This window comes from Diceros bicornis, chromosome 28, assembly GCF_020826845.1.
Source record: "Diceros bicornis minor isolate mBicDic1 chromosome 28, mDicBic1.mat.cur, whole genome shotgun sequence".
In the NCBI taxonomy this organism is placed as follows: Eukaryota; Metazoa; Chordata; class Mammalia; order Perissodactyla; family Rhinocerotidae; genus Diceros; species Diceros bicornis.
Window position 1 is genome coordinate 33472511 of NC_080767.1, and position 14379 is coordinate 33486889.

The 14379-nt window shown below is 35.9% G+C and overlaps 1 protein-coding gene across 3 annotated transcripts in view; it reads right to left on the reverse strand.

The window, feature by feature from the left end:
• Positions 1–14379, reverse strand: part of SCAI (suppressor of cancer cell invasion) — a 138195-nt gene that overhangs the window by 48394 nt on the left and 75422 nt on the right. For 2 of the 3 annotated variants that reach the window (XM_058524018.1, XM_058524020.1), the window contains exons 4-7: positions 6827–6922; positions 6174–6260; positions 4922–5020; positions 153–249 (exon numbers count right to left, since the gene is read on the reverse strand). In XM_058524018.1, the coding sequence (XP_058380001.1) occupies positions 153–249; positions 4922–5020; positions 6174–6260; positions 6827–6922 (379 nt within the window). The remainder of the gene's footprint in view (positions 1–152; positions 250–4921; positions 5021–6173; positions 6261–6826; positions 6923–14379) is intronic. The other variant, XM_058524019.1, reaches the window with a different exon arrangement.

The following is a 14379-nucleotide window of genomic DNA, read 5'->3' on the forward strand; positions in this document are numbered from 1 at the left end:
ATCATTACCCTTGTCAGAAGTTACCATACTCTGAATGCTGTAATAATTTAGATACATCAAAAATTATTTTAACCTTAAATCTATTTTTAAAAAACAAAACTATCTATACACAATTAGAGACTAGGATTTTAATTATTTTAAAGAACACTTACCTTCACCAGATCCTTCACAACATCCATTTTGTTGAGAAGAAGACAAACTACTATAAATCTTGCATAGTATCGTAGCTTCTTAACTACTAACTCAGGTCTACAGGAGATAAATCGAAAATTACTCATTAGATTGAAAAAGAAAATATGCTTCTTAAGTTTTTCCAACTTTCTGACATCTTATAAACTCTTTTGATCCTATTTTACAGTTATAAACATTTTTGCATGTAACTTATAGTCTTTTAACACATTTCTTACTGATTCATTACATTGTTCATTCATATATTCAATCATTGAACAAATATCTATGAGAACTTAGATGCATCAGACACTATGCTAAGTGCTAGAAGCAGAATGATAAACAAGCTATAGACGCGGTCCCTTCTTCACAGATCTTACAGACAGAAAAGGATTTAAAATGTAGAGGAGACATAAATACTTAAAACACAATGGAATAAAAAGAATGACAGGAGAAATAAAGGATGCTATCTGAGCCCACAGGACTGGATTTTGGGTGAGAGAAGGCTTCCTAGAGAGTAATGTTTAAGTCAAGACTACAAGGAAGAGTAGAAGATGACAGGCAGGAAAAGACGAGGTGAAAAGGGTTCCAGGAAGAACAGTGTTTTGAAATCTTATTTTTCTGATATTAATATAATCAAGCCAGTTTACCTACACTTACTGTTTGTATGCCGTATCTTTTTCCATCACTCTACTTTCAAGTAACTGTGTGTTTTTATTTTGACGCATCTTTTGTAGATAGTGTATAGTTAGGTCTTGCTTCTTTATGTACTTTGACAGTCTCTGCCTCGTATGCTCAGGTACTCAGACCAGGTACCTTTAATCACATTGTTGCCTTGGCTGGGTCTGCGTCTCCCACTTTGCCATTTGTTTTCTATTTGCTCCTTCTGTGTTTGTGTTCCTCTACTGCTCCTTTCTTGCTTTCTTTTCAGTTAATCAAACATATTGCAGTACTCCATTATATATCCCCTATCGGCTTCTTACTTATATCTCTTCGCTATTGTTCTTTTAGTCGTTGCTAGGAGTAGCAATACGCATCCTTAATTCATCAAAGGCTATTTAAATCAATATTGCACCTCTTCACACCTGACCCTTCATACTCTTCCCTTATCAATTCAAACCCGACACTTTCAATTTCCACTTCCTGCTTTCCACATCCAACATTACAAATAACCTTACACAGTATATTTTTGACATTTTCCATAATAAAATTTTTTTAAAATCCTTTGATCCATGAATTATTTAGAAATGTGTCTACTAATTGACAACTTTATTGATTTTTTAAAAACTATGTTCTCATTCTTAATTTTTAATAAAATTGCCCCAAGGTTAGACAACATATACTTGAAGTTTTGGAATCTGTTTTGTAGCAAGTATAAGCAAATTTCACAAAAGTTTCATAGCAGTGTGAAAATTATGTACATTCACTTACTGTTGTATGCAGTTTTATGCACATTAGAACAAGTTTTTAATTATGTTACTCAAATCTTATAATGTTTTTGTCTTCTTGATATATAAATTATTAAATATGGTATATTAAAAATCTCCATGTATATTAGACCATTCTCAATTTCCCCCTGAAAATATGTCACCTTTTGCTTTATTATAATGCTGTATTATTGGGCATATACAAGTTTAGGACTTTTATATTTTCCTGAGTTGTTCCTTTTATCATTATGAAGTAAATCTCTACCCTTAATAACACTTTCTTCCTTAAATATAAATAATGCACACATAAATATGGCGGCATTTCTTCCCCTTAATTCTGTCTCATCTATATTTTTCTGTGTACTTTTTATCTTTGGAGGATCTCTTGTAAACAGCATATTACTGGATTTTTCTTAAAAAGGCATACTGATAATCTTTGACTTTTACGTAAGAAGTTTAGATCACATTCATTTACTATGATTACCAATGTACTTGGACTTGTTTCTACTTTATTATTTTGTGCTAATTATACTTTTTTTTAGTATATATTCCTTTCCTACTTTTTATTGTAATGATCATAATTTTATTATTCACTTTCCTCCCCATTCTACCTGTTTTGAAGTTACACATTCTCCTTATGTTCTTTAAAATATTTTTCTTAACATTTTAACAGGCCAACTTTACTTACTCTAAGCTTCTTCTGAATAATAAATGCATCTTATTAGTGTGATTTAATTCTTTATCTTCCTTCATGTTATTGTCATCCAGGATTTGGCCCCATTTTATCTCAATAACCTCAATTAGCCATTATTACAATGATTATTGTCTTATGAAATCTGTGCTTTTTCCGGAAACAAGGGGATAACTTTCTCTCACCAATCCTTATATATCACCCCTTCCTTCTAGTGTCAATTTTCCTCTTCCTGTAGAAATCCTTCGTAGTTCTTTCACGACACCAAACCCACTACGCCCTTGTGAAAAGTCATCCTGTGAACCTCACTCGAAAGGTCCACATCAGTCCTCCTTATAAACACCACTACTAGGAAGTGTCAAGGTCTTCAAGTTTAGATTCACATTTCCTACTATAAAAACTTCAATATTGTCACCACTAATGTTGACATCATGATTCTCTTGACAAAGTTCTTCTGGCACTCCTGAATTGCAGCTTTGTCCAGCATGCCAAGCCCACTACTTGCAGGACGTGGACTCTTTAACTACACATTTGCCTGAGAAACTTTTTCCAGGTGGCTAACTGCAAAATCTCCCCCCAACCCCTGTGGATTCACAAACTTCACCTTCTCCATATCTAACTCAGACCAGGTTCAGTCTCAGCCATTTTCAACAGTCAGGGTTTGCAGCTCCCAGGACAAGTGCTTATGTGGTAACGTCTCCTCTAATGAGCAGGATGAGCCCTCGGCATGAGACATTCTGAAAGTTGTTTATGCTTAGTGACAGGCAGTCACCCTGCTGAGTGCTGGAATGTACCATTCCTCCTGGCTTTGACAAAATCCTTAGGTACGAGAGAGTGCAGAAAGAACTTGCCTTTAAGGAGAGACTTTTTTAAAGCAACTGTGAAATTGTGGAATACCTTCTGACTTAGCTTTAACCTAGTGGCTGTTGATTTTAGCAGCTGTTGCCAATTGCCACCTTGACTGGCCCCCTTGCCCTGTGTGAACTAAGAAACAAACAACCTACCAACTAAACAAAGTCCTTCCTAAGGTACAGGAACAAGGTCAAGATTTGCATACTGGATTGTCCTTTGATTCTAATTTAGCAGCCCCAAGAGATTTTGTCATCTTGGTTCCAAATAATTCTACTTCTGTTCATTTGCCCTGCTCTAGGAGGCAGCACAGGAAAACAATTCATATGTGGTGTGTGCAATTTGGATAGAAAATGATTTTAATAAATCAAACTGCTGAGTTTTAAGCCAAGGTGCCCAAGGCCAATTTCTCTTTTTGCAAATTAGAAAATGAAGAAAAGTAAATTATACAAGGTATTTTACTATTACTTAAAATAGTTCTTTGCTTCTATGTCTTTTTCATACTGATAAATTGTTACAGAGCCCTTCTGTATGTTTTTGGAGATACAATTTATCTTACCAAGAATTCAGACAAATTGTACATGTATGCAAAAAAAAAAAAGGTTGGAGGAAATATATCTGTAGTGAAAATATGTGAAGCAAAAAACCATAAGAAAATCTGAAGGAAAAGTAATTGATGGAAATTCTGATAGAAGAATGAAGTAACGCAATGACCAAAAGACCTTGGGGGAAAATGCAGAATTCAGCATCTACATACCTTACTTGTATCAAACAAACTCCTCTAGACAAGTCTGAACAAGATTTGCAAGGGAATGAAGGGGATTTACAAGAGCGAGGCCTTCCAAAAAAAGTTGCTGTTTAGCTGGAAAGCTTATGATAGCCAACCACAAAGTGTTCTCTAGAAAAATATGTGAAAACTATGTTTTTTTCTATTGCTGAGAGAATATAATCTTTTCACTGTATAACAAGTGTGAGTTCTGTTGCTGTCAGCACAGAGAACATTCAGATCTTCTATGCCTGAACTTTCTCTTCCAATAATTCTTCGAATGCCAGTAATAAAGATTCTCCAGCAGATCCCTGATTTCTTCAACAATTCCATCCTCATCTGGAATTAATAACATCACAATCTACCTGTAACCCAAATATGTCTGTAACTCCCATGAGAAGATAACTGTCTGAAAGGACAAGAGCACACCTGTATTCCTTCTTTTCTTTTTTCTTCTCTCACCCAAGAATCTATCACACCACTAGATAGACAATAAATTCTCAACAGATTACTACTGGGAATGAAAAACTTTTTTTTCCTAACAATGGAGCTGTACAACTGCAAAACTGTATTGGACTTATAAAAGAAAATCCGAACAGCATTAGCAGCCTTTTCTTTAGTCCTGCATGACAGTTGTCAACAGGCTTTTGAAAGTATGTGAATTAAGACTACACAGGCTAAAAAGAACAAAGGTTATCAGGTAAGCCTCACTTTGGAGTTGTTTCTTTTCTGTGAAACTTCATGTGACCTCAATCTCTCATAAAGAAATAATCCGCCCCTCCTTTGTGCTCTGCCTCTATGCTGGTATTGTGACATCTGTTACAACATCTATAATATTTATTGCTTTTAGGTAACACACCCCTGTATGCTTAAGAAGCCCTAGTATACATTAGGTTCTCAATAAAGCCCAGTAAATGAATAAAAGTTATAAACAAGTGTGTTTTTCCACATAATTTCCACACAGACTAAAAATTTTGAAAGTTTTATCTTTCTCTTTCTAAAAACATAGTAGATGCATACCTGTCCTCTTTATTGACTTGAGAATAATAGGATCTCTGTCTGATTGCAGAATAGAACGAGAAAGCCTCATTCAGATAGCTGGTCTCAGATGTGCGTAGGCTATGAGAAAAAAAAATCTTTAAATTTGACAGTGTCTCAAACTTCACCATGATAAATACTTGTTCCATTATTCCTTTATTCCTCTACATGAGGGGATGGAAATGACTACCCTAAATTTGAATCAGCAAAGCAATAATCATATCACCCTTAAAAGGTGTAAAAATAATAATAATAAAAAAGAAATACCTCCCCCCTGCTCCCAAGCCTTTTTTGATGGCAACCCAAAGTACACATTATTCTCATTCTTCACAGGGACTCTCCAAACAGCATTCTACCCAGTTAAATCTTTCTACCCAGACCCAGACCTTTCATGATCTTCCCCAAATCTATACAGTCACTTGTCCTTTGGCCCATTTCTTTAGTTTTCTCTCACAGGACTCAGAAATGCACTAATTCATATTAATCTTCAGAGGACACGATGAATTAGGTTCTCTGTTTAACATTTCTAGTTTTACAAGGGACTTCTTAAGAAAATATTCTACCCAAGAGAGTGATTTTAATGGTGGGAATTTTGGGTGGCATGCCAAAAGACAGGAAGAGGAAGGAATTTTCAGGCCTATTAAATTACAAACGGTCCAAGCCTTTTTATGGTATACTTGATATTACTTCATGATAATGAGAGTTAGATTCCTACAAGGAGTTCTCTTCTTTCCTTGGCTCATGGGTGAGACTATATAGATGTCATTGTTCTAAGGATATAACCAAAAGTATCTTTATCTACTTCATGTAACCTTTTAGACATATTCTACAAGTCTTGAGTTTTAAAATATCCTCCTGAAAACCACTCAAACATACAAGTTATGATACGTCTCTGCATAATATCAAGATCTAAGCGAAGCCATTAAGAACTTTAAATTCATTTAGTATTTATCATTTACCTAAAACGAAGATCATACTCCTTTAAGTTATTATGAGTCTGACCAAATAAACTGTTTGGAAGATGAGCCTTTGAAGCAAATAATGTTACTTCAATTATAGAAGGTCATTTCACAATTCTGTCTTAATCAATACGATCTGAACTATTAGGGTTTCATTTGTAACTCTTAAAAAAAATAGTTTTCCCTCCTACCAAGTAAGTATACTATGCATATTTCTGCATGCTATGTTTAAATCAGGACAATGCTTTATTTTTTTCCATATGCAATTCACTTACTAATAATGGTAGTATAGCTGCCCAATCTTAGAAGCAATTTCCCCTATTTGCCACCGCTTCAAGCCATACCGATTATCCAAGACTTGTCTGTTTTACATAGGAGATAAGAAAATAGAAATAAGAGACTATAAATTTCAAAAATAATCAAATCTGTAAATTTAATAGGAGAAAATACCACCCAATTCAGCATGAAATTTTGAATTCATGAATTCAAGTTCATGAATTTTTCATGAGATTTCAACATAATCATTCAGTTAAATTCAAAAAGCATTTATTAAATGTCTATTTAAAGTAAGTTGAAATATAAAAAGAAATTTCTTGGAGCAATGTTCACGAAAATTGGAAGCAACCCCCTCCCAAATAGCTTTGGCTAAAAACAACATCTACTTTAGAATGGAACCATGAATCAGCCTTCCTGTGTTAGAGTTAAATTGAACCATTTCAGATATAATAGTCTTTAAAAATCAGATAAAAACATTACATTTTAAAACCTTAAATAAATAGGAAAAAAGTCAATTTGTTTTCATTTGGGTGAGGAAGATGAACTATATTAAAATGGATCGAGAGAGAGAAAGCACTGAGGAAACAGAGGTCAAAACTGTGACTAACATAAAATGGACCTCCACTCTCCTTTAACTATAAAATTCCTTTACCGATGCTGTTGCTGGAACTTCCAGAGTTTGGTGTAAACATCAAAAGTTCTTCCGAAATAGGACTGCCACTGCTTCTGCCCATATTGTGGCAAATCTCTGTAATAACAAATAAATATGTATCAATTTTAAATCTCTAACGCTACTTGGAAATTAAGTCTTGTGATGATACCAACTGGATAATTTTAAGCATTTGGATTCAAGCTTTCTTTTAAAAACAGTTATAATTTTTGGAGCAGAAATAGTTCTCTAAAGAGGGTCTAGGCATGTTCTCTTTCCTGTTCTTCCCCCCACCTCTGACAGCTCATCTTAGTCTCCTTTGTAGCTGCCTCTCCCAGGAGGTTTCTAGCACTCTCTCCTTCCTCTCCCTGGGTAATCTTAGTCATACTCTCTTACATACTGATAACTTCCAAATGTTCATCTTCACTAAGAACTTAGCACTATGAAAAACACTGCTTTAGGGAATATATCTAGAAGTGGACGTGCAGGTGGTATTGTTGTTCTCCACTATTCTGTCCTCTCCCTATAGGTGAAACCATACATCCCTGTCCTTGGGCCAGTGACTCATAGTACATCCCTTAGAGACAAATACTTCCCTACCATACAAACACTGGGCCTGGCCATAGAACTTTCTTTGGCCACTGAAATACAATTGTAAGTTATCTACACCATGTCTGAGAAGATTGAAGAGATATTACATGGGTCAGCATTGTCACTTTTCCATCTGACCTAAGACCAACACAGGGCTGCTCTGCAGCCTGGAACACAGAGGGAGACATTGAATGGAGCCTCAGAACTGCAGACAACCTGTAGCTAACATGGGAGCTGGAAACCAATGTCTATTGTAGTGAGGCCCCAACACTTTGGAGTTGTTACAGCAGCCTTATTTAGGAAAAGCCAGTACAGAAACTGGTTCCAGGAGTGGGTTATTGTCATAACAAATCCATAACATACGTGACACTGGCGTTGGGACTGAGTGGCAAGGAACTGTTACCAAAGGCTGGAAAAATGATAACACATATAATACAGTGGCAAAACTGCATTTACCTGCAATAACTTGGAAAATAGATAATGTGACTAATGAACTTGTGGATTTATACAAAGAAGCTGTGAAATAGTATGCTACTAGCCCTGGATGCTATTAGCTGTACTTAACAAAATATGAGAAAGAGATAACTCAGAAAAGAACTAGCTATAAGCAGAATTGAAAAAGAAAAGAGAAAATCCACAAATTTCGGAACTTCCAAGATTGATAGATACAGCAATTTCTAATGCACAAGTGTAAAAGATACAATTGAGAAATGCTAGCTAGAAATGCCACTTAAGACTGAGTCTCATCCTCAGAGCAAAACTTCTTCATTAAAACCTTTGAATAAATATGAGCAAGTGGCCCCAAGTACATTCTTTCAGTGGGACAAAATAGATCAGGGAAAAGAATGTAAGGATTTGGCTGTCTTGTGGAAGGCTGGTAAGCTCAAGGTATCTGTTATAAAGTTTAGAAGAGAGAGGGAGGCATGTCTCAAACAACTGTGGGTATGGCTATTGGTATACAGACGCTTAACTTGAATGAAATAGGTAGAGTCAACCAAATCTTGTGAGAGTTGTACTGCCAAAAGTCATTTGTTTTCTACAAGAACAATAATCATTCACTGATTATAGTGTGGTATACTTCTTATCCAAGTCTATGACTTGTCTTCTCATTTTTATTGATTGGGTTTTTTTTTTTTATGAGTAGTTACTAAATTGATCAATCTTAATCTTTATGTTTAGTGCTTTTTCTGTCTTTTTAAAGAAACTCATCCAGACAATAATATAGTCTTTTAAAAGATTTAAAGTTTTGCCTTTCAAATTTAACTCTTTAAAATAACCAAAATTGGGCCGGCCCCGTGGCTTAGCGGTTAAGTGCGCGCGCTCCACTGCTGGCAGCCTGGGTTTGGATCCCGGGCGCGCACCAACACACCGCTTCTGCCGGCCATGCTGAGGTCTTGTCCCACATACGACAACTAGAAGGATGTGCAGCTAAGACATACAACTATCTACTGGGGCTTTGGGGGGAAAATAAATAAATAAACAAAATCTTAAAAAAAAAAAAAAAAAACCAAAATTGAGTTTCAGATATGTATAACAAATTCTATCTGAACGATTTAAAATATATATCTATATCCTTTTGACCAATATGATAGAACTAGAATTGCAGTTGTCAATTTTTCCTTATGCTTGTGTCTCAGCTCTTTGTTCTACTCCATTGGTCTGTTTTTCTATTTCTTCATTAACATTCTATTAATCACTGTAGCTTTACAATAAGTCTGGTACGTTTCTTCTTTTTCAGGAGTACCCTGGCTATTCTTGGTTCCTTGTACTTGCATATGAATTTTAAAATCAGCTTATCAAAGTTCTACGAAAAAAAAAAAAAAAAAAACCCCAATGGGTTCTTTTTTTTTTTGTGAGGAAGAGCAGCCCTGAGCTAACATCCAACGCCAATCCTCCTTTTTTTTTTTTGCTGAGGAAGACCGGCCCTGGGCTAACATCTGTGCCCATCTTCCTCTACTTTATATGGGACGCCACCACAGCATGGCTTAACAGGTGGTGTGTCAGTGAGCACCCAGGATCCGAACCACCGAACCCCGGGCCGCCGCAGCGGAGCACACACACTTAACCACTTACGCCACTGGGCCAGACCCCCTAATGGGTTCTAATGGGAATGAATCTAGACATCTATTTAGGGAACTGATATTTTTAAATAATTTTAAGTGTCAATAGTATCTCTTTCGATTTATGTTGAAAATATTGTCACTAAATAAAATTTAAAACTTTTTCCATAAAGGTCTAATATTTCTTGGTTCACATTACTGCAAGGTCTCATATTTATATTGCTTTTGTAAAAGGTATCTCTGTTTTTTAAGTTATATCTTTAAAATTTTTTTTCATGATAGAAAGTTTCAAACATATACAAAAGTGGAGAAGAGTACAATGAATTCCCATGTACCATTACCAGCTTCACAGATTATAAAACTTAGGCCAATCCTTTCTACTTGAGGTTGCCAGATAAAACACAGTGTTTCTGTTTCGGGGCTCTCTACTCCTTTCCATCAGTCTAATTGTCTATCTCTGTGCTAATACCACTTTGTCTAAATCAATACCCCTATGCATCACTAACACTATTTTCAATTAAGATAAGAAGAGCAGGCTATAGAATGATCCCTATACCAAATGTCTACCAAACCACTTAAAATAGGGAAAACACTTAAATCTTTAGTAGCAAAAGGAAACTTTTAAAATATAAATTCTCTCATTTAACCAAAGTTTAACTTTCAAGTATAAAAGAAATCCTTTATTTACCTCACATAACTAAATAAGCTGAATGTTCTTGGTAAACTACACAAATTTATAGAAATTTGAGGTAGTATTTTATGCTGATTGGTTGTTTTGGAGGAAGGGGTGTATATCCTTCCAGATTTTATACATACACAGTATTGGTGTACATAGGCACAGTATACCACTAACATTTTCTCATGTTAATATATACATAATAGGTATACATATATACATAACATATACATAATATGTATATATAATATATACCTATATTATATATATAATATGTATACATATGTATGTAATATATATATATGCAGCTCTGTGTATAATACACATACATGTCTGGGACCAGCAGAGAGAGACCACACGCGCACGCACACACACACACACCTGCTATATATTTTTTTATTTACTTAGTGAAGGATACATAATTTCATGGAAATAAGATACCTATCGAACAGAAACAAATGCAGCTTATGTTTGTGTAGCTTTTCTCTTGCACCAGTGAGGTATCTTGCTACTGGTGACACTGGCCCTGCAGTTAGGCAAGGTGTATTTTGAAGACACTGGACGGAAGGAGAAAACCTGGTTATTACATATAATTCTACCAAGTGTTAAGTATTATGAAGGCCAAAGAAACTAATGTGAAATATGATTTCTACAATCAAGCAGCTTACTATTTAGTTAGCTAAAAAAGACTAACACATACACTGAAAAAGAGGAAAAAAATAGCACATAAGTACTAAATTATACGGTACTAAGTAAAAGTAATAGAAGAGTATAGAAAAGAGATGTATTGAAGGGCTTGAGTTGTCAGGGAAAGCTGCATGAAGAGAGAGATCTGGACAACCGAAAGAGAAAGAAGAGATCATCAGACAAGAGAGAACTAAGACATATAAGAGAAACAAGGGCAATTATAAGCTAATAAGACTGTAGCACAAATCACAGCCAGACTTCACTCACGCAGCTATGGACAGCCAGTAGTGGACGGCCTCCTTCACTGTCCAGCAGTTGCCTGGCTGGTGGTTAGGTGCTGGGTCACCTGGGTCATCACCCAACAGGCTAGCTCGGGTCTATTTATTTACATGACCTGTTGCAAGGATCCCAAGAACAGCAAAAGGGAGGGCAACTCTAATTTTTCAAGTCTGCATCATGTTTGTACTGTCCCATTGGCCAAAGCGATTCTCACGGCCAAGCCCACAATTAGTGTGGGAGGGGACGACTCATGGGCAAGGATTCAGAGAAGGGAAGAATTTTTACAATCTAGCGTAGAGATCTTAAATTTCCTTCTTTCTTTTTCAATTTTGAAAATGATATGAGTCACTTGGAAAACAAAAATACAATAAAGTTTATAAAGCAAGAAGTACAAAATACCTTATTGCTTCTCCCCTCAATTCTAGTCCCCAGAAATAACCACCATTAAAAACTCATTTTCTGGGGGCCAGCCCCGTGGCTTAGTGGTTAAGTGTGCGCGCTCTGCTACTGGCGGCCCGGGTTCGGATCCTGGGCACGCACTGATGCACCGCTTGTCTGGCCATGCTGAGGCGGCGTCCCACATACAACAACTAGAAGGATGTACAGCTATGACATACAACTATCTACTGGGGCTTTGGGGAGAAAAAGGGAAAAAAAAAGGAGGAGGATTGGCAATAGATGTTAGCTCAGGGCTGGTCTTGCTCAGCAAAAAAAAAAAAAAAAGAGGACTGGCATGAAAAATAAAAAACAACAAAACTCATTTTCTGTGCACATTTAAGTATATATGTAAGTTTTTTACTATTTTACACAAATGGGATCAAACTATATATAATGTGCCTTTTTAATTTAATAATATATCAGATTTCTTTAATGCATATAGAATTATATCAGTATTTACTGTGTATAATGAACTAATTTATTTAACCAATCCCCTCTTGAAGGACATTTATATTGCTTCCAGTTTTTCTCTGTTACAAAAATGCTGCAAAAAACTTCTTCATACTAATAAGCTTTAATAGTTATGTGATATCAGTAAAAGGTAAATTTTTGTAAGTGGAACTGATGAGTGAAAAAAGATTTGCATTTCTATACCAGATGTTAGGACAATGAATAAAAAAGTAAAAGGTCTTCCTACCTGAAATTTTCAGGCACACATAACAAGAATGGGCTACTAACTGCATTTTTTAACCCGTTTCTAGTATCCTTATGATAAGTAGACACTAACTTCAGATTTCAGACATAGGTTAACTATAGATACCAGTTTTCCACACTTAAAGTTTTCATCTTTTTTATGTCTCCATGGATCTCTAGTGAGAGGCTGCATTAGGAACAGTTAATCAGATATTTTAAAATTAAAGTTGCTGGTAGGATCTTTAAGACTCTTATCAAGTAGCTGCTACTAGGAAAACTGTATTATTATATAAAAGCATTAGGCAGCAACATCAGCTCCATGAGGACCGACAACTCTTGGGTGCCTCTTTAAGGATACTATGTAAAATAGTCTTTAGGCTAATTTGCAAGCAAGCATTTGCCTGCAAGGGCCTTAGAGTTTCCAAAACTGACAAATTTAACAAACCTCAATATTACATCCTGTTAAGGAAGAAAACAGAACTAGAACTCAGTGTTTTATTTCATGCATATAATTTCAGGTGACAGTGGAAAGGGTTTTAGGGGAAGGAATTTTGTATGAAGGCTAAAAGCAAATAAAAGGTGATCTAAAAGGCTAGAACAAGGTGCCTGACAGTAAGTTATAACATACAAGTGTTTTCTTATTTATAGCTATGAACAATGTTGGCTAAATTCTATACTATTTTCCTCAAAAGAATTTAGAACATCTACCACTCCAGTCTAAAGACTCAGCTATAGAGACAGCAATTTCTTTTTCAAAATAGGTTTAAATTTTTTTTTAACTTCCTAAAGGATAAGTCCTGTGATCACCCTTCTAATGATACACATCATAGAAGCTAATACACAAAACACTATAATATGATTAGAGTCTAAAATTAACTACAGTACCTTTATAAAGGGTTTTAGATAAATTCCTCTACTATTCAGAGCTTGACTCTGGTTTTAAACTCAGAATATATCATTTGGTCATTACCACTGTCAGTAGAGATGGGAAATTAATGGTCCATAGAATTAAATTAAATGGGGCTCTGTGAATTATCCCGTAAGCTAAATGACCTTATATTTCACATTTTGCAAAGGCACCTATGTTATAAATTGGCTGCTCATATTCTTTTTCCAAAGCTTTAGAGGAATTTGAAAGTACGACAATAATCTCTCTCTTTTTCTAAATCCTCAACTCTATGAGCAATAGTTGGGAGACTATGGTAGGAGGAAGTATATATAGTGCAAATGATTAAACTTGATTTTCAGAGATGTTTCAAATGTAATGTCGAGATGTCAAAACTTACGAAATTTCTTCCAAGTTTCCACAAATCAACCATCTTTACTAAAGTGAATTAGCTAAGATCACTGATGCCCCCACACTCAAAATCCAAGTCCAAAAGTCACTTTTCAGTCCCCTTCACCTTAGTCCTCCCTATGGCATGACACTGTTCACCAGTTCCTCACCATCTGTAAGTCTCTCTTCCTTCTGTTCTTACAGTCTCTTTCATTCGCTTCTCTTTCCTTGGTCTGGTCCTTAAATGCTTGACTTCCCCAGGGTATGTTCATGTATATGTAAGCATGTGCATGCACGTGCGCACGCGCACACACACACACATACATACATACACAGTATAAAATGAAGATCAGAGAGTTTAAGTGAGTTGCCTGGGAACTCATGGCCAGTAAATCGTTGAGCTATGATTCAAATCCAAACCTTCTAACCCCTAATCTAATGCTCTCTCCTTTCTATCATATGGGAAAACAACCTAGATCTTGATTCTACATTAGTAAAGTTCTTCTCTGGAAGCTCATTCTGCTCCCCAGGTCTTGGGATGCTGCCGACCTCCAACAAAGCAGTGGTCAAAGGCTAGGGAATAACTCAACTCTCTGAACAAGGTCTTCAGTCGAGGAACACACTGCCCCATCACATATTCTTGTTTACACTGAGCGGACTGTCTTCCAGGGACACCTTTGTTCCAACCCATGCCTCTGTGTTCATTTATATACCAGACAAAATTGTGTTTGAAACTGGAGAAGCCCAATTGAGCACTTCCTTGTTTTAACACTGGCATTTTTTTTAACCCACTGGTATACCTGTTTTCAAATTTAGGTTTGGGGCGGACCTGTGAGTTTGAACGTGCTGAGGCAAC